Raw genomic sequence first — 25,193 nt, 5'->3', positions numbered from 1 at the left:
TGATGAGGCTGAAACCTGACCTGGGCCTCCCACAGCTGCCTTCCCTCAGGCCAGAGAAGGCTTGCTTCCCTGCCTGGGCTGCCGAGGCCTGGCCAAGCCGGCCAGCAGGGCTACCCTCTGACCTAGAGAAACTTAAGGCTACTGGTGCCTGGTGATTTGGAGGACTGGCCTGAGCTGAAGGCCTGGCTTGAACCCCGAGGCCTGCCTGAACCCTGGGACCTGGTGAACCAGCTGGATGCGGGATGCAGCCGTCTGAGCTAATTCTCAAGTCTGACGGCTGGTGGTGCTGTGGAGTGAGTGAACCCCATTGCAATGCCTAAATGAATAATATGAGCTTTTTACTTTGAACCTTTTCCTAACACATGTATATAATATTCAAAGATGAAAGTTGGCAATGCTCGCGTACTGTTATTGTAGTGTGTCGTCACATAGGCCTGATTGATTCGCACTGCTATTGTAGTGTGCTGATCTCTAGAAGTTAATAAGAAATTAAGGGAACCTGCCTTGGACTAATTTTGAGGCTTCCCTGTAGTAAGGACATATTATTTCAAAATAGTTATTTTAGGAGTTATTATTTTGAAATAAGTTATTTCAGAATAATTTCCTAGTATAGACATGCCTTCAGAGAGCTTCTTACTGAGAAACACAACAGGGTGGAATTGTTGATCTGGCCCAGTCTGCATCAAAACTGCTTCCACACCACTCTCTGACACATCCTTGATAATGAAGAAAGGTTTATCATAGTCTGGGGTCCTTTGTACAGGGTGAGACATAAAAGCACTCTTGTTCTTCTTAAAAGCATCCTTCCCATCCATCACAAGCTATGATATACTATAGGTCAAATATAAAGCATAATAATTACTAAAGATCAAGAAAATGTTTGAAATCAAAGAGCAAAGTAATTTGCATGACCATGTCAAACATTAGCATTTTTGTTTTTAGAAGAAGACACTGTGAAAAGATATCTCCAGTGATTTTGAGTTGTTTTCAATTAACTTTTAGAACAAGATAAATCTGTTTCCTACCAAGGATTCTTTTCTTGTGCTTTCCTGTGAGCGTTTCCCTGTTGCTACTTTTTTCTGCAATATTTATAAAAGCAGAAGTGAAAGAGAAAATTAAAAAGTCCCATCTTTATTTTCAGGATTGGTCTTTGAAGCACCAAGTTTTTGCCTTTGAAGTTTTCATGAACTTGATTGATGATCCAATTTTCTGGAGATACACCCGAAGTATGTCACTATCCCATTACAGAAGTGATCAGTAACACTGCTAAGTGTTATGTCAGATTTTTCATTACAAACTTTTGTTTCATAATGTAATACAAAAGCCCATTGGTTCTCAGCTAGAGAGAATTTTCTAGTCTGTCAGCAACTCCCATCAGGCCTGACAAACTCACTACACTGAACACATTGCTTTCATAAAATTTATCCAAAAGTATTTTGCAAAGCATCAAATGAAAACTAACGTCACGCAGGTCATGCAAGTAATTATGGAATATTTGTACTATATTACATGGAATTTACTGATATATTTCACTGAAATCATGCTTTAAAGTCTTCAGCAAGGCAGAGAAGATAAACAAATCTTCTCAAAATATGTCTATTTACCTATCCCTGTCGCCAGTATAAATAAAGCACTGTATAGCTAACATTATGGAAGTCCTGACTGCATGTGAAGTCAACAGAAAAATGGTGGGGGAGGGGGGGCTATGAAACCAACCAGGGAAGCACAAAAGAGAACAAGCAACAGGAGAAAAAAGTCTAAACTGGGGGTGCACTTCAAGAAGCATTAAGAAGGGAAAAAAAGGACTCTGGGCTTTTCATATCCTTCACTCAGTAGCGTAGACTCATATTATTATATTAACTTAACACAGCTTAGCTGTGTCTAGACTGCATCCCTTTTCCGCAAAAGGGATGCAAATTAGACACATCGCAATTGCAAATGAAGCGGAGATTTAAATCCCCTCCGCTTCATTTGCATAAACATGGCTGCCACTTTTTTCCGGCTCGGAGCTTTGCCGGAAAAAAGCGCCAGTCTAGACGGGGATCTTTCGGAAAATAAAGCCTTTTCCGAAAGATTCCTTATTCCAGTCTAGTGACACATGCTGGATACTGCAGATGCCACAGGATATGGTATGTCGCTAGCTAGCCTGCAAGTGGGTGAGGTCCAGGATGAATAAAAATCAATTATTCTTTTAAAAAAATAAAATTTTTAAAAAATCATTGTAACCAGGCATGCCTTACCACCACAGGCACTTCCTGCTGGTCAGTCAGGAATTAGCTCATTCAGCCCTGGAGTGCCCTCTTTTGGCCAGTGTCTTACCCACAGTCACCTATTTTTTTTCTCCACCTCTGGGATCTTCCACCTCTGCAAACCCCCAGACCTCCATGCCCACCTTGCCTCAGTGACCTTCCTGCCAGTCTTCATCTAGCCCCAACCACAGGCACAAACTGCAGTCTGAAATGGCCACTCATCATTGGCAAGGGGTGTGTGGACCTACTGCCTTTGCCTACCCTGGCTGCCTCTCTGCAGCCATAATAACCTCAGGCCTTGTTTCAGGCCCTGCAGCCTGGAAGCTTGCCTGGCCAGAGCTTTCCCTAGCCCTGCTCTAAGTTAGGAAGCCTCTGGCTTCCCTGGCAGTTAGGTCCCTTCTACTCCCCAACTAGAGTAAGAGCAAGTCTCCATCTTCTCCCCTCCAGGAGCCTTTATTTATATTCCCCCAAATGGGCCCCAATTAGCAAGTACCTGCCTCAACCCTGGGGCTTTGCTCTCTCTCAGCCCTCTCCCAGGGCTGGCTTTTATCTTTAAATGGCCAGTGTGGCAGACACACCATCACAATCATCAATAAAATACTACATTTCTCATTTAAAAATAAGAGTTAAACTTAATTTTTATCACAAACTTGCTACACATACACTTATTGTCTCCTAAAAGTGAATTAATGGCTCTAGCCTGTCTAGCCTAACAACCAGCTCTTGCTTCTTGAAAGTTCTGGGCTTTCAATTTCTGATGATCTGCTGAGAAACTTGTGCAAAGACAGACACAGGCTGTATAGAATTGTCTTTGTCTGTGCTTATGTGGAGGTGAACCAGGGCCAAGCATGGCAGAGTTAGTTAAGACAATTGCCTAAAGACAGAGACACAATATATAGGAAAGGACAGAGGCAGCATAGAAAGGAATATGGGAGTGGACTGGAAAGGAAAAAAGGGAAGACATTATTTAGCACACACATAGCTTCCTATATTCCCTGCACTTTTGCCATAGAAAAACTTTCATGGCTTCTGTGTGTAAAAGAGACTGTATCTGGAAATATTTTGAAGAAATTTGTTTCCTAGGGAAAAAATATGTCAAGGGTGTGCAGTGCAAGAAGATGGAGGGCCTAGCTGCAAAAAATGAAACATGAGTAAAACCGTTTATTGGGAGAAAATGATGTGGATGAAGATATAGATATGCCTGAAGGACAATGTACATCAACTTTCCAAAGCATCATTATTCAAGACTCTCTCTATGCCTTTTAGTATGAGTGTGTTTTAACAAGTAAATTCTCAAAATGTTGGCTGTTGCTAGGAAAAAAAATTAGCTTAGCTAATCCATATGTCTTGCGTAACTAGTTAACAAGGTTTAGAATCTTATCACCCAAGTATACAGTACAGAAAGCCGCAATAAAAGAAATTTAGAGTTGCCAGTTGCCACTGTCATTTTCTTATTTTATATGATATAATACATGTCTCGCTCCACCCTGGTGAGATCTGCAGAGACCTGGTGCATGGCTGTGACCAGAGGCTGTTGGTTTCACAGACATGAACTACAGCAGGCATTGGGCAACACTCCCCACTAAGAACAGGTGGTCATATGTCCCACAACCCTGAGTATCCCTGAAGTAGTAGCATAACACATGGCATGTGATATCCCCGCAGTTTCAATTATGTTATACTGAAATTGGGTCCCATGTAAATATTTTGCTGGGAAGAGTTGCCACCCAGTCAGGGTATGTCTACCCAGCAATGTTATTTTGGAATAACTGACATTAATCCCAAAATAACAAGCAGTTATTTTGACATAATATCAAAATATCAAAATAATGTCAAGCTGGAGGATGTCTTACTCCGATTCCTATAACCCTCATTTTACGAGGCGTGAGGGAAGTTGGAAGAAGAGTGCCCTTCCTTGGACTTCCTGCTGTGTAGATGGTGCCAAAACCCGAAATAAGCTATTTCAACTTAAGATATGCAATTGACATAGATGAAGTTGCATAGCTTATTTCAGCTTTAGCCTTGGGCTGTCTACACTGCACCCCTTTTCCGGAAAATCAGGAAAGGCTTTATTTTCCGAAAGATTCCATCTTGACCGGCGCTTTTCTCCGGCAAAGCCCCGAGCTGGAAAAAAGCGGCAGCCATGTTTATACAAATGAAGCGGGGATATTTAAATCCCCCGCTTCATTTGCAATTCCGACTTGTCTCATCTGTTTCCCTTTTCCGGAAAAGGGGTGCAGTGTAGACACAGCCCTACTATGTAGACGTATCCTCACTGAGAGCATGTCTACACAGTAGGGCTAAACTTGAAATAAGCTACACAACTTGAGCTATGCTAATTGTGTAGTTTAAGTCAAAATACCTTATTTTGACTTTAGCTTATTTCATCTACACAGCAGTTATTTGAAATACAGCATTCTTCCCCCAACTTCCCTTACTCCTCATACAATGAGGGGTACAGGAGTTGGAGTAAGAAGCCCATTATTTCAAATTTATTTCTTAATAACAGGTTTGCTGTATAGACATAGGCTGCCAGTCCTGAAGTTCCCTCTGCCTTTTTCCAGCTGAGACTCTTTAACATCATCCTGGGGCAATTCAGTAATAAACTTGTGGCTACAATGCAGACCCTATGAGCAACCTGCTCCTAGGAAATCAGTGCGGCCAGAGCAGGCTCCTGAGCAGCCCTAACATGACACATCAAGGCAAGAGTCAGAGTTTGAAAGCACACCCTACAACACCGCAAAGTTGAATTGTGAAAGGAGGCTGGTATGGGAGCACCCCGCAGCGTCCTCGCCCCTCACCGGGATGGGCGGGCAGAGAGGCAGCAGAACCCGAAGAGAAGTGGGACTGTCTTCTGTCAGCATCCCAGCCAGGGCAGGGCAGTGGGGCAGGGCAGTGACCTCTAGGGGCTGCAAGGAGGCCTCCTTACAAAACGGGGGAGGGGGGGGGGCGGAAATAACAAACTCGGGCTGATGACAATGATTTTTCTGCGGGCGGGGGAGGGGGATCAAGCCCATCCACCTGCCCTCCCTTTCCCTGCATTCGGCCCCAGCTGCCTCTCCCCTCCGTAGTCCCCTGCTCCGGCCTCGCTCGGCGCCCCCATCTCTCCCTGCCTCGTCTCCACCGCGTGCTGCCCCCCGCCCCCAGCTCGGCTCGTCTCCTCCCCTCGGCGGGCCGGGCCGGGCGCTGGGCGCCCGCCTCCCCCTCCGCCTGGCCCGGCGCTGGCTGACTCTCTTCCGGCGGGCTGTGCAGAGCGGCGGGCGGGCGCTGTGAGTACGCGACAGCGGGAGCCCCGCAGTCCAAGGGTTAAAGCCACCTTCCCCCCTCCCTCTCCCTCCCGGAGCAGCCTCGGGGGTGGGGGGGCTAAGCTTCCTGCCGCAGCCTCGGGGGGGGGGGGGTCGCCTCTGCCGGGAAGCCTTTTCCCTAGGAGGGAGCCCCCACTGCAGCAATCCCCTCCTTCCCCAGGGATCCACTCCAGAGGCAATCGCATCCCCACTGGTGACTAGGTGGCAGCTTGCCGGGGGGGGGGGGGGGTTATATCCTTATGCAGAATCCCTCCCCCATGCAAGAGGGGAGGCTGGGGTGAGCCCCTAATAGTGCAGCCTGCCTCCAGCGTGAGCCCCAGTAAACAGGCGCGCAGTTGCAGGCTGCGCGGGGGCCCTGCCCTCCCGGGTTCAGAGGCTAGTACCATGCACAGTGGCACACGCGCCCTGGCTGTGCTGCATCTGCTGCGCCTCGGGGACATCCCAGCTACACCGCACGTGCCTTGAGTAATGCACCCCGTTTGGGAAGGGATGTCTTCTTAACATGAGGACATGAAGGGGGCAGATTTAAACCGAGGCACAGTGAAGACCCCCCCCAGTTTCGATCGTTTCAGGAAAGGGGGGGCATTTTAATGAAGGAAGCTACCATGCTGAGGGCTAGATGAGTGTGAGTGCCTAGAGAGAGGCGGAGGTGATCCCTGCTTCGCTTTCCTGTTTACAGCGATAAGGCGAAGAAAACACATTAACCCGCCAAAGGAGGCAAGTTGGAAGCAGTTGCCCTCGGAAATGAAAGGAAGAGATTGAAATAACTGTTCGTTAGCAGCCACGCTCATTGAAAAAAATAGGGGAGAATGTGTGAGGAATGCCCGCCTCCGTGTGCTCTGCTGTGCCTCATTCGGGGGCTGCAGGCATCAGAGGAGGGGTTGTAAATTGAAAGCAGGCTGCTGGGCTGGCTCCTGCAAACCTCTAGCATCTGGAGGTAGCTTGAGTGCAGAATGATGAAATCTCGCTTTAAGTTACACACTAAAGATGGCTGCTGTACTGAGGCGCAGCTTCAGCAGCCGTATCCATTTAACACGAGGCTATAGCTTTTGTTGCTAGGCTACAAGCAGGGCTCACTATGTCCTTTAGTAAATCCGTCTGGCAATGCTGCTGTGATGTGAGGGGCTGGTGCTAGCATGTGATGTGTTTGTATTAATGCCATGTAAGAAGTAGCCATTGGAGTCAAAGCTTTCTGGTTAAAACTGATATTTATCATCAAAAGCTATTTTAAGGGGGAAAAAACTTGGCAACTGGTTTGTTCCGCCCTCTCAGACTGCTGCTGACTCCCAGCGATCTTCTTTTAAACTAGGTCTGCCAGAATTAGGCATAGAGAGCACACCGCTGCTCAGTGACAGAGATACATTTTAAATATTTTGGTGAAAATCTGTCATCATATAAAGATGCTCCTTTCCCCAAGATTATCCTCCCTGAAGCCAATCTAGCAGTAATTACACTCAAAATGGGAGGTGGATGTCTTTGGAGGCTGAAGTCCTTTAATCATCAGAACAGTTACAGAAGGAGCAGTCATGGTGGGTGCCATCCCATCCTTGCCTTGTCAGAGAGCTTCAGCCCTGAAGTAGAGGGTCACCTTTTCCAAGGGGGAGGGTAGTTCAGTCCCCAGGGTCATGCAGTCCCTGGCTTCGCCACAGAAACTGCTCAAAAAACAGGTCTTTGCAGTGGGCATTTTCAGGTCTAGGAGAGGGAAAATACATGTCCGTTGGAGGCAGGACTGAGGCTACCCAAAAGGAGTACATCTATACAGCAGTTAAACATCTGTAGCTGGCCTGGGTCGGCGGAATTGGGCTTGAGCTGCAGGGATGTAAAATTGCTGTGTAGCTCCTTGGGCTGGACATGGTGTGGGAGAAGGGGAGGGAGGGATGTCTCAGAGTCCAGGCTCCAGCCCAAGCCCAGTCATTCACACACCCATTTTTAACTCTGCAGTCCAAGCTGGCATCAGCTGCTCCAGGCCAGCCATGGTCATGCTGCAGGTCTTTCATTCTAGTGTAGAGGCTAGGGATGAAAAATCCCATTTAATTAGTTGGACTGGAGTGGCACCCTCCCCTCCTCCCCTCCTTCAGTGAGGCTGGAGCACCCCCAGCCCCCACTGGTTAATCATAATCGGTAAGCATCACCTATTAAAGATGATGCTTACTGGTTAACTGGTTAACCATTCACATCTCTACTAGAGGCCACTATGTTCATTTCAAAGTAAAGTTACTGAGAATCGTTAGCAAGTTTTTATAGCAGTTGCATCCTCATAAACTATCCTGTGCTGTTTGCTGCATCATAATAAATTATAAGGGTGTTGGCTCAAATTAAGTTACTGCCATTATCTTAAATGAGCTTTTGCATCACAGAAGCTTGGTTTAATGCACTGTTCCATGATTGCACAGGGTTTGAAAAATGGACCCAACTTCTACTAGCCCAAACACTAAGGCTACGTCTACACTGGCCCCTTCTTCGGAAGAGGCATGCTAATTTCTAACTTTGGAATAAGGAAATCCGCGGGGGATTTAAATATCCCCCGTGGGATTTAAATAAACATGGCCGCCGCTTTTTTTCCGGCTTGGGGAAAAGCCGGAAAAGTGTGTCCAGACTGGCGCGATCCTCCGGAATAAAGCCCTTTGAAGTAGGAATAAGAGATCCTCCGGAAAAGGGCTTTATTCCGGAGGATCGCGCCAGTCTGGATGCTCGGGGGCAGTCGCTGCAGGGTGGCCATTGGGAGCTGCTGCAGCCCACGATCCGAGCGTGCGGTACCTGATGGCAGCTATAAGGGGAGCTGCGCGCTGCGCACCCCATACAGCTGTCATCAGGCACCCCCCATCGGTTGGCGCCCTGGGCAGCTGCCCGGCTCGCCCATACCTCTGTCCGGCCCTGATTAGCTGTCCCCTTTTTACTCTGGCTCTGGAGATGTCTACCTGTAGAATTAGGAAAACCTCACTGCCTCAGGTTATATTTGGTTCACTTTTAGAAGTTTATGTTCACAATTATAAGGTCTAGAAATTTTATTTTTATTTTATTCAATGAAAACTTAAATTCTGCAGAAACTAGTAACACTTGTACCCAGAAGATTTCTACTCACCTGGAAGTTAATAAATAATTTGTCACTGTGATTTTAGTAACCAGTACAATTTAAACTTTTCTAAAACCTTAAGTTTTGACTACAGTTAAATTCTGTGCTTTTCATTTATATTTTAATGTGAGTAAAAAAGTTACTGAGTACATGGGCCTTTGAAAACTCATCTAATCTATAACTATTTCAATCACATATAGTTACTGCTTCGTTTGTGACTGTTGCTTTGCTTTACAAAGTACCTATACAGAGCATTTTACATTTAAAAAAGAAAAAAAAGTGAACTTTGAAACATTACAGTTGAGAGTTTAATTCCTGACAGTATCTGAATGAGAAGTTTTCAGATTTGTTGCAGCTACAGTTGTTATCCTTTAAACAAAGTTTAAAGTCTTCCACTGCTGCCAATTACATGCTAGCAGCATTCCTTTGTACTAAAAACTGTAGTTTAGACTTTGCTCTGGTTTGTGATTTCATTTTCAGAGAGGATACTGTCACTTCTTATTATATTTATCAACTTTAATACCCACTAAGTTTGGTGCAGAACGCTTTAAAAAATTGCTAATATTTTCATGTTATCAGAGAGTAAGGAAGGAAGGGCACGCTTGAGTGTGTTTGGTAGTACTGCTTTTAGATACTCCTTCCAATAACCCTCCTAAATATCAGTGGGGGAGCAGACAAGACATAAAAACTATTAAGTAAGGTGTCTATCAAAAACTGATTGTAATAAATTAATCAATTAAAAATGACTGTGAACCTTAAAGAATTTCTCTTTGTTGGTGCACAAACATTGTTTATAGTACGTTATATATGAAGACAAGGACCCTGGTCTGACAAGTCTAGTCTAAGGCTATGATTTTGCAAAGAATTGCCTATGGACTACTCACCATGCAGCAACTAAGCACAGGCATGGTTTTTGTTTTGTTTTTGTTTGTTTGTGTTGGTTTTTTGTAGGACTAATGCATTCCTAGTTCCAACCAATGAAACTACTCACACACTTAAAATGATGTATATTTGTCAGTATTTGCAAGACCTGGGGCTAAATGGAACATAATACAGACTAAGGATGTTTAATTTAGATTAATTGGCTAATTGAATAGTTGATGCAATCTGCATTGACTATTCGATTAGTTGATAAGGGCGCCTCCGCCTTTGAAGTGTAGCAACAGCCACAAGGCTAACTTAAGGCTATCCAACTAACTTAATCTGGACAAGATCTTTAACATTGTATTGAAGTTAGACTAATATGACATAAAAGAGATTTTTTTTATCCAACTTAATCTGGACTCAGTGTGGTCCAGTAGATAAGGCATTGGACCTAATCATTGGCTGACACTGTTGTAGGAGAATTAGTTTCTGTTTCTACTTCTAACATGGACTTTTTCTCTTCCCTTTAACAAATCATATAATCTCTCTCTGACTCAATTTCCCCATTTGTAAATTCAGGATAATGGTTTACTCTTTTATCATTCTGAGCTCTACGAGTAAAAAGTGTTTTATAAATATTGTTGTTTATAATATTTTCCTCATAATCTTGAATTCTGGATTAGAACCATCCGAACCTGTATGTACAAGTTTGATTTAAAATAAATATACTCTGAGTTCAAAATATACTCTGAATCAAAAAGTAACACATTTAAAATGCTGTTTATATAGCCACAAAAGAAGCCACTATTTAATTGTGTTATATAAAAATATCGTTGGGGTTTTTAATACTTTCCCGTAGAGCATGTGTTCTTCCATTGTGAAAGTCACTTCAGCTTGACCGTTCAGTATGAATTATGTTAATAGTTGACATGTCTGAATAATTAATTTTGTTTTTCAGCATCTCTGCTAATGAGCTGTTTGAAAAGGAATGCTGACAATAACTGGAAGTTGAATACCTCATGAGATAATTGTGCTGTTTGTGTTTAATTTTCTCAGATTTTGAAGCATCAGGGACAACAATGTCTTGGCGCTATTGTTTCAAGACTCTTATTAAATAGATTAGTCAACTTCTTACGGTGTTTATTAAATAATGTAATCTCTAGAAGTGGTAAAATAAGATGCCAAAAAAGAACAGTAAACAATTTAATAGCTATTGAGTTCTGTCTTCATCAGGTGGCTGTAGCTGCTGAGATCTTATTACAAGATTTGTTCATTTACTTCCATGTATGCTCCCTTTAAAATTTTTAATTAAATGTATCTGATATTCTGAGTTATCTTAATTTGTTGTAGCTCGAGTGTCTATTTTTTCTTACTATTTTATTAGTAATATTCAGGTATAGATTTTATAGCACTAAAGATATAGTTCAGATCACAGTATAAATGAGGAGTACCTCCAGTGAAGTGAGTGGAGTTGAACAGGTGGACAACTGGTATAAGTGAGATCAGAATCTGGCCTTACATAATTTGTTACAAAATTTATTTTATCACTTCTGGTGTTGGATTTTTGGGCCTCCAGGTTGGTTAAATAAGCTGCAGCATTCCTCTAGGTCAACAATGGGCAACCTAGACTAGTGAGTGGGCTGCCTGAGTTGCCCTCATCTTAGTAAGCCACATGATTGTTGTAACCAAGATGGTCTCTCAGAATAGGGTGGTTTTGCTAACTGCACTTGCATACTTAGAATTTGTGGGGTGTGCTGATTGAACCATAGCAGAACTTTGATTGGATGCAGGGGGAACACATGGTTCTCACAATATGGTGTGCAATCAGCACGCAGCTCACTTCGCATGCCCTTGTTTTACATGCATGTCACGTTAATAATACCAGTGGGAAACAAACTACAGAGATGGGAATGGATGGTATCTGGCAATACTATGCCTGGGCAATGGTAAACAAAATGTCTTGTGGGCAACATCTAGAACCCCAATGGGTTGCAGGTTGCTCATCACTGCTCTAGAGAAATATAAGAACATACATAAGCCATACTGGGTCAGACCAAAGGTCCATCTAGCTCAATATCCTGTCTGCCGACAGTGGCCAATGTCAGATGCCCCAGAGGGAGTGAACACAACAGGTAATCCTCACGTGATCCCTCTCCTGTCACCCAATCCCAGCCTCTAACAGAGGCTAGTGACACCATTCCTACTCACCCTGACTAATAGCCATTGATGGACCTAACCTCCATGAATTTATCTAGCTTTTATTTGAACCCTGTTAAAGTCCTAGTCTTCGCAACATCCTCTGGCAAGGAGTTCCTGCAGGCTCATTATTTCACCAAAAAAGAGGACTGGTCCTTCCAGTTAAGTAGGATGTCTTCAATGCATTTAAAAATAGCCACGATAAAAATATCTTTGTGCACAGTTCCTGTTTTTTATTTCATAGTTGAAGGCTTTTTTGCTTATAGAAGTATAAGCAAGGCAAAGTAAAGAAGAGAAACAGTTTCCAAAGTATTTGTTAAAATGTTTCGCTTGTATAGTTTAGAATATATTGGATTTTATGTCCAGGTGGAGCACTCTCTCCTGGATGGAGCAGGCTCTGTCTGCAGCAGGGGAGAGGGTTGCTCCAGTCCAGGCCACCCACTTGCCCCCATTTAAGAGATTAACTAGTTAACTAATTAAACAGGATTTACATCCCTACTTTAGACAGTGTCTTAACTAACTTTACCATGCTTGGCTCCAGTTCATCACCACCTAAGCACAGAATAAAAACAGTCCTATCCAGCCTGTGTCTATCTTTGCACATGTTTCTCAGCAGACAGACACTGAAAACCCACAACATACAACACTCAAGACCTGGTTGTTAAGCTGGACAGAATAGAGCCATTAATTCATTTTTATGAGACTATAAGTGTAGGAATAGCATGTTTGTGATAAGATTGAATTTTAACTGTTATTTTTAAATGACAAATTTAGTATTTTATTGATGATTTTAAAAAATTAAAAATTGATTGAAATAAAAAATGTGATTTAAATAAAAACTGACTATTTACTGTTTTAAAGAAATAATCCATTTTTAGTTTATTGATGGAGACATTGGTTTAAGGGATGATGAACCTTTTTTGTGTTGGGGGCCTCTAACCCGCAGAAAAATCAAGAGCCACACATGTGAGAAGCAAAAAAATAAAAACAAAAAAACACCTCTCTGGTGTGGCCCCCAACCTCATCACACACCAGAGCCTTGGTGGGGAGAGCAGGACAGGCTAGTAGATTTTGTGTACTCCAGACTCCTCAATCAAGAGTATGATCCTGTAACTACTGAGAATATGACACTGAAGTCATGATGAGAACTCTGTGAAAAGAGGTTATGCAGGAAAGTATAGGAGAGAAACAGAGAAGAAAATAGGAAGTGATAAGTCTATAAGAAATCTAAGAGGTTCAGAAATTGTGTGTAGAATTGGTTGAAAAATAGTTGAAACCAGGGTTTTTCAAACTCTTGAGTTGCAGTTTATAAGGGCAAGCTGCTAGCAAGATACAAGATGCTTTGTTTACCTGCACCTCTACAGATACAGGAAATCATAGCTCCTATTGCCTGTGGATTGCTGTTCCTGGCCAATGGGAGCTGCAGGAAGCGGTGTGGACCAGCTCCCATTGGCCAGGAACAGCGAATCATATCCAATGGATGGTGCGATCGCCCATACCTGCAAAGACAGACATAAACAAAGTGTCTCACAAGCTGTGACTCAGAGTTTGAAAAACCCTGTTTTAAAATGTCCTGAGGATTCTTTTTAATTTTAAGAATGTTAAAAATTTCATCAAATGTTTCAGTTGTAGAAATATTTTAGCCATCTCCACAAGTAACTGAAAACCTGCCTTTTCTGAAAAATATTTTTAATTTTTTTTTAAATCAGATTTTTAATGAGAAATGTATTGTAAAACTTTAAATGACTGAAACATCAAGCAGTTCCTACCAACTCTAGCTAAGTAGAATGGTGAAAATTATGTATCTGTATGTGGGTGCAAAAGCATCTCAGTGTAATTTACACAAAGAAGGTCCTACTTTAACAGACATTGTTTTACTCCTTCTTAGTTGCCCTCCTTGTGTAAGCTGCAGCAGTTCAGGCTTGCTTACTTTCACCTATCAGTCAATAATTTACAGTTTACCTCTGAATTTGAGGAAACACTAATGTTTAAATGAATGCACAAATTCACTATGTTAGCTCTACTTTGATGATTAAATCAGAGTTCAGGCATATATGGTTTTCTAAATAGTCCCTAGCATTGTGTGAACCTTATGAAATGTCAAACCCTTTTTAAAACAAAATGATACTTCAAAATGAATACAGCTTCTCTTTGTGGACCTTTTTCTTACATATGGGAAGGATTCTATAGCACTGTGAAATAATTCCTCACATAACATGTTAGAGATTAAAAATGAGCTATTTTCAACAAGTGTATGAAAGCAAAAGTTCATTGTCCTAAATACATATATAATGGGTTATACTGGCTTGTTTCAAGTTACTATACAAAATCTCAATAGTATTCTAAACGACTATACGATGAAAATATACATTAATTGTATCATATTAATACAGGTTTACATTTTCATTTATTTGAATGCTTGTAACATTGTTGATGTTATGGAGAAAGGTACAGTACATTTCCAGGGAGGTTAAAAACTATAATTTAGATACACAACGTGCTAGACCTAATCATTTGAAAGTAACAGAGTTTATTCTTTTGCCCCTCCCTTTTTCTATGCAGTTTTTTATTGTTAGTAAACTGTATCTTCCCATAGTGTATAATGATTTGGTGTGACAAGTTTCTGACATGGGATCAAACATTACCTAAGTGGATCTGGTAGAATCACCTGCATTCATATCAATAGTCTGTCTACTAAAATACATTGGGATATCTCCCAGAGATCAAATTGATGCCTAATTATACTAATTGCAATGAATCTCACTTAATTGCTTGAAATCTTCTTGAAAATCTCTTGGAAGTTTCAACTAATGCTTAATGTGTGAGCCTTTGTTGAATAAGGCAAGACCAAGAGATGCTTTTGATGCCGTCTTTGTGCTGACTCAATTTATTTCCACATGCTAGTTAATAATCTGTGAAGCTCACTAGAAGACAATTGGGAATTATTTTTCTTCCTTCCCTCCCTCCCCCACTTGGAGAATTTCTTGATTCCAAAAGCTGGGAGGACTTTCAATCAAAAGCATCCGTAGTCTAAATCAGCTTCCTAATCTCCAGTATGGATGTGGATGACATTTTATATCTCTAACAACCTTTTGTAGTTTTGGTTAAGAAGAAGACCAAGACATTTCTATCTGTAGATAACTTAATTGTTGTTCCAAAGACTTCCAAAGTGGTCTTGAAGTGGAAAAAAAGGACTTTGAGTAACCTGTTTTGTCTGTTGGATGTGTTAGTCTCACAGCCTGTCATGAATGGTCTATTTCTGCTTTGGTATAAAATTCATATACTTGAAGATGTTTTTAGAAGTTGTGTTATAAAGGGCTTCCTTTTATCCTTTTTTCTCTACTCATCTAATTTGGATCTAATGGTCTCATACAATTCAAATAGCTTTCATAATTTGTGCCTGATTTTTATCCATTAATAAGCAAGCATCAACTAAGTAAAAAGAGAAACTAAATTAAGATGAGAATACTCCTCAGAATTTGCTCGCGTAAACAACAAAGAACTATCCAGATTCAATGACGCAGCAATCCAAGTATAATTGATGAACTCCAGTGTCTTCACTAATTTTTCTCACAAACAGCATTATACTTGTCTCTGATCGGAATATGAAGAAAGCCACGTGGAGGGTCAGACATACTGGAGTAGTGTAGACTAATAAGCAGCTGTGCCACCCGTGCCCTCCAATCCAGGGTGCGTTATGATGTCTTGCTGTAACAGTTCCAACCTGGGTTGCTCACAAACAGCCTTCCTGTATGTATGTACAGCCTTCCTGAGTGTTTGTAGGTAACTGCAGCCTGCAAGCCATACTTGGGTTACACTTTGGTTCTCACCAACCTGTGTTATACTTCAGGGTGACCACCAACATACTCCCGGTCTTAGATTTCTCCCCAGAAATGTATGTCCTATACTACCCAGCTCTTTCTTGGACAATACAAGTTTATATAAAGGCTGTTGTTTCTTTAATAGAAATAATATACATGCAACTCACCACCCGAATGGAGTTTCCCAAACTTCAGTTTAAACTGTCTGGATTAGATAAAATAATTAAATAAGTTTATTAGCTACAAAAAGAAGAATTTTAAGTGAAAACAAGTAATAAAAGTTAGAAATGGCAAGAAGAAAGAAAATAAAGTTGCCAAGCAATTAAAATATTAATCGGGATGAATCATGCTGTTAATAATAGAATATCATTTATTTAAATATTTTGGATCTTTTCTGCCTTTTCAAATGTTTTTATTTCAACTACAACACAGGATATGAAGTGTACAGTGTTGTTTTTATATTTATTTTTCTTACAAATATTTGAATTGTAGTTTCCTCATCACAGTGTGGCACTTATAGAACTTCTGAAAGCATGTTCCATACCTTGTCCTTCTCAGACTTTAGAAGGCATTTCAGATTCTTAAATCTTGGGTAAGTCTGTAGCTATCTTTAGAAAACTCACATTGGTACTTTGTGTTTTGTCAAATCTGCAGTGAACATGTTCTTAAAAAGAACATGTGTTGGGTCATCATCCGAGGCTGCTATAACAGGGGCAAGCAATAAAAATGGTGATGGTTTGCTAGGGTTAGCCTCTGGCAAGCCATTGCCACTATATTTAGCTGTACCTCCCGGGTAGGGGTGATCGCAGCTCTTGCTGGCTGCAGTCGCTGTGTCCGGCTAAGAGGAATGTCAGGAAGCAGTGGGCCATTATTTGCCTACCCCTGTGCTATAACAAGAAATATTTGGCAAAATGTGGGTAAAACCCAGAGCAGGAGATATATAATTCTCCCCCAAGGAGTTGTCACAAATTTAATTAGCGCATTATTTTTATAACAAGCAGCATCAACATGGGAGCTTGTCCTCTGGGATGGTGGCCAAAGCACAAAGGGCATACAAAAGTTCAGCATATCTGCCATGTGAATATCTTGCAATGCCTGCTATGAAAGTGCCATTTGAATGCCTATTCTCACTTTCAGATTACATTCTAAATAAGAAGTGAATGGCATAATCTCCTGCAAATGTAAACAAACTTGTTTCTGTAAGCGGCTAGCTGAACAAAAAGTGAGACTGAGTGGACTAGTAAACTCTAAAGATTTATATCGTTTCGGTTTTGAGTGCAATTATGTAGCAAATTAGATTTGTAAGTTGCACTTTCACAATAAAAAGATTGCACAACGGTACCTATACGAGATACATTAAAAATATTATTTTAAAATAATTTTACAGTTTAATTATTTGTAATAAAAATAATATAAAGTGAGCACTGTACACTCTGTATTCTGTGTTGTAACTGAAAATGTAGAAAAACATCCACAAATATTTTATACATTTCACATGGTATTCTATTGTTTAGAAGCTCAATTAAAACTGTGATTAATCATGATTAATTTTTTTGAGTTAATTGTGTGTTAACTGCAATTAATTGACAGCCTTAAAATAAAAATAAAACACAACGGTGCCTAACAAACTATGTTAAATTCAAAGCAAAGCTTTTTCACCACATGCTTTCAACAATCTTACTTACCAGACTTCTTAGTCAGGACCCCTTATCCCAGAATCCAACAAATGCTTCCTTGGGTGCTTCAGGTGCCCTAATTGCAAGGAGAATAAGAGAGGTGCCCTGGCGTGTTTGTCTCTCTGTTTTATAATATTAGTTCCCCCCTTGAAAAAATATTTCTAGTTGAGTACCCAGAATCAAAAATCTACAAGGAAGGATTTTTTTTCCACCTGTTTGTGCTTCCAGTGTTTCTGTTCCTGTGTGATGATTCTTTACTGCATAAATGCAAATTAAGCAGAACACACATTCCTTTGTTTGACACTGACTTGTTTCCCAATCTCTGCTGGAATACATTTTGTTAACACCATAGATAGAGATCTTAAAACTTCAAATGCAGTGTTGCCATGCTTATTTTTTCAGGGAAGTATTGACCTACAGATATTTGAACTGTAAACATTATAAACAAGACATGCTTTTTACCTGAATTATTAGTGTGTAGGTATGTGAATACAGGGCTATATTCTATTATATGAGAGATCACTTTTTTATTGTGTTTTACATCTCCTAGGCTACGTCTACATTGGCCCCTTCTCCGGAAGAGACATGTTAATTTCCAACTTCAGAATAGGGAAATCTGCGGGGGATTTAAATATCCCCGCGGGATTTAAATAAACATGGCCGCCGCTTTTTTTCCGGCTTGGGGAAAAGCCGGAAAAAAGCGTCAAGACTGGCGCAATCCTCCGGAATAAAGCCCTTTTCCGGAGGATCTCTTATTCCTACTTTGAAGTAGGAATAAGAATAAGAGATCCTCCGGAAAAGGGCTTTATTCCGGAGGATCGCGCCAGTCTAGACACTTTTTTCTTCCACTATTTGATCTGAGGAAGTGGGTCTGGCCCACGAAAGCTCATCATCTAATAAACCATCTTGTTAGTCTTTAAAGTGCTACATAGTCCTGCATTTTGCTTCAGCTACACCAGACTAAGACGGCTACATTTCTATTACTAATTAATATTAGTTACTTCGTTGTTGGTGGAAAGCATATGGGATACATACATTGCATTTGAAGTATGTACTTGCTCATTTAGGATACAGTCCTACATGGTCCTCAGCATTTGTACATCATCACTTTTTCATAGTATTTTAGAGTGTTTGGCCCATAGCAAGATGACACCTTTTAAAGATATTCAGTACATAAAGCACTGCAAGAATTATCAAACTGAAATCTTTTCTCCTTGTACACAGAGTTCATGAAAATGTCATCAGATATACCATTAGACATTAATATCAAGGAACCCCGCTGGGATCAAAGCACTTTTGTTGGAAGAGCCAATCATTTCTTTACTGTAACGGATCCCAGGAATATTTTATTACCTAATGAACAACTAGAAAATGCAAGAAAAATAGTGCATGATTACAGGTATGATAGCTGGATATATTTGGCCTTTGGTAATAATAACAATTTTTATTCGATCGTAAATGATTAAATTTGCTAAGTGTCTCACATATCAGTTGGTGATTATATCTGTCTAATGAAATATTTTAAACATTTTTAAAGCGATATAGCTTCCTTTAGGTATCATATAGTATCTTTTTGTAATGCCAAGTGTATGTGATATTTAAAATAGTAGTATCCAGAGTTATGAATTAAGCTACGTGGTCTGAGAATCAGGGTTAAGGAACCACTCTTGTCTGTGGATGATCTTCTAATTTCAATAAAGGGTTGGTATGACAGATGTACTTAGAGCTGTCTTTGACTGTTCTTTTATTTGAGGGACTTAACTTCTCAGACTTAACTTCTTAACTTCTGAAGATAAATGTTCAGAGTTGGACATGGGATTTTGTTCACGTGATTGTTAGTGACTTTAATGGAAGTTTTATAACTGATATCTCCACATTGTTTTGAACAGGTAGATGTTTGTTATGGACAGTAAACTAAGGTATCTAGCCATTGCTAAGAATTTTGGTTGTATCTTGAGCAAGCTATGTAAAAGCTAAGTCTAACAAATTAATTTGTCACTGTGGGTCTTAACATACAGTTCAATAGAAGCTAAAGTATAATACAGTTTTCTATCTTTTTATATGCATTCTGTTTATCCAAAAGTCTTTTGGTACTATATCTCTTTGTTTTTACTAATTGCTATGTTTTATTACAATACTTTTTAAATGTATTTCCAAGACAAGGTATTGTGGCCCCTGGATTGACAGAAGATGAACTATGGAGAGCAAAATATGTGTATGATTCAGCTTTTCACCCAGACACTGGTGAAAAGATGATTTTGATTGGCCGAATGTCAGCTCAAGTACCGATGAACATGACTATCACAGGTTGTATGATGACCTTTTATAGGTAAGTGGTGTCAATATAACACAAATATTATCAGTAGATTAAGTAGTTAAAATTTAAAATAGATAGCGTACCCAAACATTTTAGAAGTTAAAAACAATAAGTATTCCTGTGGAACATTTTAGAAGATGTTTTATAAATATTTCTTTATATATAAAATTTTGCCTCCTTTCCCCTTGTATCCTTACAGCCTCTCTTACTTGCATTTATTGGTAGTTTTCTCTAGATGTACCATTGAGGTGAGTCTTTTAGCCCACTCTAATAATTCACCAAATATCCTGCTTTTCCTCATTTAACTGAGGAAGTTGAATGTTCCAAAATCCCATCCTTATAGGAGAGTTATTTGGAGAACAAAGAGCAGGAGATTCTGTTTGAGAATTCTCACTGTAGAGATTTGGCATATAGGATGCTTTCTGCAAAGTGTTAAACATACTTTGGTCTGTCAGTTTGTCCAGTGCCATGTCTCTTTTATATACCTCTTTTCCTCAAAAGCATCTGAATTACCCTTACTCCAGATCTTCAAAAATTCAATGGAATCTATTTTCAAACATAGTCTCAGTATTAGGGATGTTAGAGTTAAACTCTGCCCCACTCCCAGGGAAGCAGTTTCACTGTGGGCTCTGCGCTATGAAACTTATAACCGTGTAAAAGCTAAGATTTTTAATGCTTACGTGGTTACCTTATTAAACTGCTTTTAACATCCCCACTCAGTATCTTCTGTTTTATCTATCTATCTATCTATCTATCTATCTATCTATCTATCTATCTATCTATCTATCTATCTATTTCAGAAATAATATTATTTTTCTTAGAAAAACTAGTGGAGGAGTTAGAGGCAGTAACATTATTGTATTTGATTCAGGGATTATAAAATTATCTTCACTTTTTCTCATGACCTCAAGAAAAAGCAGGGGCCATTTTGCAAGATATTCTTGTTATGTGTAAAAGGATCTTCGCCACCAAGCACCAGCTAGGAATGTCAAAGAAATCATCAGTGCTGCTGTCTGATCACTGACACCTCTGTCTTTTGACAGGGTTATGTGTTGGTTCATTGTGTTAAAATTCAAAGTAGTGGAATGTGCAAAGTCAGTAATCATTAACTTGCTCATAATATTAGCAGCTTGTTTCAGCATATCAGGAAGCAGATGGCACAGAATCCATAAATAGAATAGTCCAGAAGGTGTCTTATGTCCCACTTTCTCAAACTAGTTGTCTTGAAAGAAATAAAGGGAATGATGTTTGTATGCAGGCTCCATTATATTCCTACCTACAGAGCTAATGATCATGAACACTATTATGCCTTTTCTTAATTCCCATCTTTATTCATATCCTTCCTAGACAACATCAGATTCAAAAGTAAATTGTATCAATAGTTATTTGCTAGTCCAGAAGACATTAGTCTCATTGGGCCAGATCCTCAGCAGTGCAAAGAGATCAGAAAGCTTTATTAAACAATCAGATGGAGATTGTTCTTGCAGAAGGGAAATCCTTGGATGATGTAAAGCTGGTATTGCCATTTCTACACCATCCGCTCCTTCCTTGTCTCCAGCATAGAAGGCAAGAGGAGGTGTGTCAAAGAAATATGAGGCATGGTTAGAGTTTCCTGCACTCCAGGAGTTCTGGGTCATTGAAAGAGCTTCTAGGGCACTAATGTAGCTAGTATAGGATGGAACAGCCCTGAGATTGCTCCAACTTACACCAGAGTCTGAATCAGTCCGAGTAGAAAGGAATCACTGGAACATACATGAGGATAGAGGAAGAGCCTGAGTGTTCCAAAATTCCATTTAGATACTGCCTGTCTATCTCCCCAGCCTCAAGAGGCTGTTTTGGGCACCGTATCTCCTTGTCATCATTAAGTCCAGGTGCAATGCTTCCGCTCACTGAAAAACAGAGAGTAGAGTACATGCATTCAACATACTGAGATCTAAACAGGATGAGCTGGACAAGAGAGGGAGATAAGGTTGGTAGGTAAAGGGACACCTGAGAACGGGAAGAAGAGAAGTGACCAAAACGGAGAAAATCCAGCTATTCAGTCAGGATTGTTTTGAGATCTGAATCAGATGTTTAAAAGCAGCAGGAACAATTAAGTAGATTTCAATCACTTGAATCAGTGACTTCTAATTTAAGATTTTAAAAAAATCGAAAAAGATTTGCGATTCAAAATCATCAGTAAATATAGCTTCTTTATTCTAGCATCTCTACATTGTCTGCCTATCCATTCTGCAATTATAAATGACTTTCTGTGTCAGTACTTCCAACAGTCTTTGGCTATCAGTCTTTTGCTCCTGGACCCAATTAATAGCCATATTGATCACCAAAGTAACGTTTCCTTTCTGTCCTTCCTTCCATGTCCTAACAAATAAGTTAGGCTTTCATTCTCCACTGAAAGGAACCACTGGGGACAAAAACTAGTCCTCAGTAATAGCAATTCCTTTTGATGATCTGACCTCTCTGATCCAAATTTGAAAGCAGTAAATAATCTATGGTTTAATCCTGAAAGATGTTGAGTGTTCTGGCGCCAGTCCAGCAAACTGCTTAAGTACATGTTTAATTTTTGAGACTGTAAGTAGTCCCTTTTAAGCAAATGAGATGTGCTTAAATATGATTCTGGATTGAGGACAAGAGCATTCATCAACTTGTAATATCGAGTGCCTCCAAGAATGATAATAAAATCTGACAGTCAAAAAAACCCATAAGCAACAAAAACAAATATTATCAGTCTATATCAAGAAATGCAAAATATTTGCTGATCCCTGTGTCTTTTGTCTCTGCTAATGGCTTGTCTTCTGGAGCTTTATCTCTGAAGAACCTGCTAATCATAATATTTAGTCATCTGGAAAAGGCCCCATAAGTACAATTTACGTGAATTTAATAGGAAGAATGTTCTAATCTATATTCTTTGTTCACACTAATGGGATGTTTTCCATCTCGTAATTCATATGAGAACAGTTATCCCCCACAACCATACGCATTTTAAAAGCACCTATCTGGATAATATTATAGCAGTCACATCAGTTTTGCAGACAGTAGCTTTGGCACAGGAGCATGATCTTCAGCTTTCTTCCTACCCCAACAGCTAAAATATTGAAATGCTTTCAAGGTAGGATTTGTGTCTTGAGGCATCACCTCACTAGCCTTCACACAATTTAAAAGAGGTCTTTTTTTTCAAGTGAATTTGTCATTGATCCTATACTGAATCAGATTTGACATTCATTCCTGTACATTAATATTTATTGTTAGTTGATACAGAAATGTTTGGTTATCCTTTGAGCTAATAATGAAAAATTCACCTGTCGACTCCTGAACTCAAATAAATGTTTCAGTTAAATGTTAAAAACTGCATCACAGGAGCAAACAAGAACATTTTGGAGTAAGAATTTAAAAGGCAGGTTTCTCTTTCTGTGTGGCTGTGTCTAGACTGGCAAGTTTTTCCGCAAAATCATCTGCTTTTGCGGAAAAACTTGCCAGCTGTCTACACTGGCCGCTTGAATTTCCGCAAAAGCACTGATGATCTCATGTAAGATCGTCAGTGCTTTTCCGGAAATACCATGGTGCTCCCATTTGGGCAAAAGTCTTTTTCCGAAAGACTTTTGCACAAAAGGGCCAGTGTAGACAGCACAGTACTGTTTTCCGCAAAAAAGCCCCGATTGCGAAAATGGCGATCAGGGCTTTTTTGCGGAAAACCGCGTTTAGATTAGCCACGGACGCTTTTCCGCAAAAAGTGCTTTTGTGGAAAAGCATCCTGCCAATCTAGACGTGCTTTTCCGAAAATGCTTTTAACGGAAAACTTTTCCGTTAAAAGCATTTTCAGAAAATCATGCCAGTCTAGACGTAGCCTGTGTGTGTGTGTGTGTGTGTGTGAGAGAGAGAGAGAGAGAGAGAGAGAGAGAGAGAGATCCAAAAAAAACAGTCCATGAATGCAAATGTGATTATGGGGAAAGATGGGCAAGTAATAACCTGTTGGTAAATTTAGTCTCCATATAAGATGGAAGTAAGTTAGTATATTTTTGTTTAATACTTAGAAGTGAAACTTTTGCCATAATATCTCACTTCTGTTGTTGCAATTCACCTCCCCTCTTGAGTATATAATTAAGAATGTATGTTATTACACTGCCTGGTGCTATGGTATTTAGTTGTGTTTTTATGTTTATTTAAAAAGAATTTTGTATTTTGATTAACAAACTGGTTTCTGATTGGCTGAAGTACTTCAGACTTACCTTGCTCAGATCAATAGGAATAGTCAAGCTGCTCTGTAGGTTAATATTCATTTTGCTTGGTATATCATCGCTCTTTTGTTAATGTGCATTTTAAAAAACACATCATTTCTTGTTTAAGAACTACTCCGGCAGTGGTCTTCTGGCAGTGGATCAACCAGTCTTTCAATGCTATTGTAAACTACACCAACAGAAGTGGAGATGCCCCAATTACTGTCAGGTCAGATGCTTAATCAAACAGTTTAAATACCTTTGTAACCAGCCATGCCATGTATCATAGATGGTTGAACTTCAGAAATCTCTGATACAGTATGTGGACATGAGTCACTGTATAGATCAGTGAGAGAGCGTGCTAACAATGCAAAGAGTTGCTTGAGAATGACTTGCGGTTGCAATTATCTTCAACCTTTTAAAAATGAATATAACTGCTAAGAGTTAATCTTTAACTGTAATAGAGGTCTTCATTGCCTGTTTAACCAGTCATTTGAAAATACTAAATTAGCTCGTTACCTTGTCAGAAGCTTTGGATAATGTCTTTAATTAAGGACATCAACAGATTATATATAGGACATGATCCTTAACAGCCTCAGTTCAGAGTAGTCCTGTGGCACCTTAGGGTATGTGTACACAGCAACGGTATTTCTGAATAACTAATGTTATTTCATAATAACAGAGTGAGTCCACACAGCAAGCCGTTATTTCGAAATAGTGTCAAAATGGAGGACTTCTTACTTCAACTCCTGTAACCCTCATTTCACGAGTGGTAAGGAAAGTCGAAGGAAGAACAGTCTTCCTTTGACTTCCTGCTATTTAGACAGCACCAAAAGCCGAATTAATCTATTTCAACTTCAGCTACGCATTGATGTAGCTGAAGTTGCGCAGCTTAATTTGACTTTTGCCCTGCTGTGTAGACATACCCTTAGGCTGTGTCCAGACTCCATGCCTCCTTCGACGGAGGCATGTAGATTAGCCACATCGGAAGAGGGAAATGAAGCCGCGATTAAAATAATCGCGGCTTCATTTCAATTTAAATGGCTGCCCCGATCTGCCGATCAGCTGTTTGTCGGCAGATCGGGAGAGTCTGGACGCGATGCCCCGACAAAGAAGCCTTTCTTCATCGACACAGGTAAACCTGGTTTCACGAGGCTTACCTGTGTCGATGAAGAAAGGCTTCTTTGTCGGGGCATCGCGTCCAGACTCCCCCGATCTGCCGACAAACAGCTGATCGGCAGATCGGGGCAGCTATTTAAATTTAAATGAAGCCGCGATTATTTTAATCGCGGCTTCATTTCCCTCTTCCGATGTGGCTAATCTACATGCCTCCGTCGAAGGAGGCATGGAGTCTGGACACAGCCTGAGAGACTACCAAAAATATATAGAATTATGAGCTTTCATGGGTAAAATCCACTTCATCAACTGAGTGCAGTTCAGACTGTTGGACATCTGAGAGAAAGCTAAAATACAATGAA

At 40.2% G+C, this 25,193-nt stretch overlaps 1 protein-coding gene across 2 annotated transcripts in view; it reads left to right on the top strand.

The window, feature by feature from the left end:
• Positions 1 to 5,393: 5,393 nt before the first annotated feature.
• Positions 5,394 to 25,193, top strand: part of SFXN1 (sideroflexin 1) — a 39,302-nt gene continuing 19,502 nt past the window's right edge. For both annotated transcript variants that reach the window (XR_012896325.2, XM_075900284.2), the window contains exons 1-4: positions 5,394 to 5,518; positions 18,409 to 18,583; positions 19,343 to 19,513; positions 23,846 to 23,944. Coding sequence is in view for 1 of the 2 variants with exons in the window: in XM_075900284.2 (XP_075756399.1) it covers positions 18,414 to 18,583; positions 19,343 to 19,513; positions 23,846 to 23,944 (440 nt within the window). In the remaining variant the exon portion in view is untranslated. The remainder of the gene's footprint in view (positions 5,519 to 18,408; positions 18,584 to 19,342; positions 19,514 to 23,845; positions 23,945 to 25,193) is intronic.

The sequence above is a fragment of the Pelodiscus sinensis genome, chromosome 16 (assembly GCF_052426305.1).
Source record: "Pelodiscus sinensis isolate ZL-2025 chromosome 16, ASM5242630v1, whole genome shotgun sequence".
Classification (NCBI taxonomy): Eukaryota; Metazoa; Chordata; order Testudines; family Trionychidae; genus Pelodiscus; species Pelodiscus sinensis.
The sequence above is the reverse complement of the archived record's forward strand: the minus strand, read 5'-3'. Positions and strand labels throughout refer to the sequence as shown.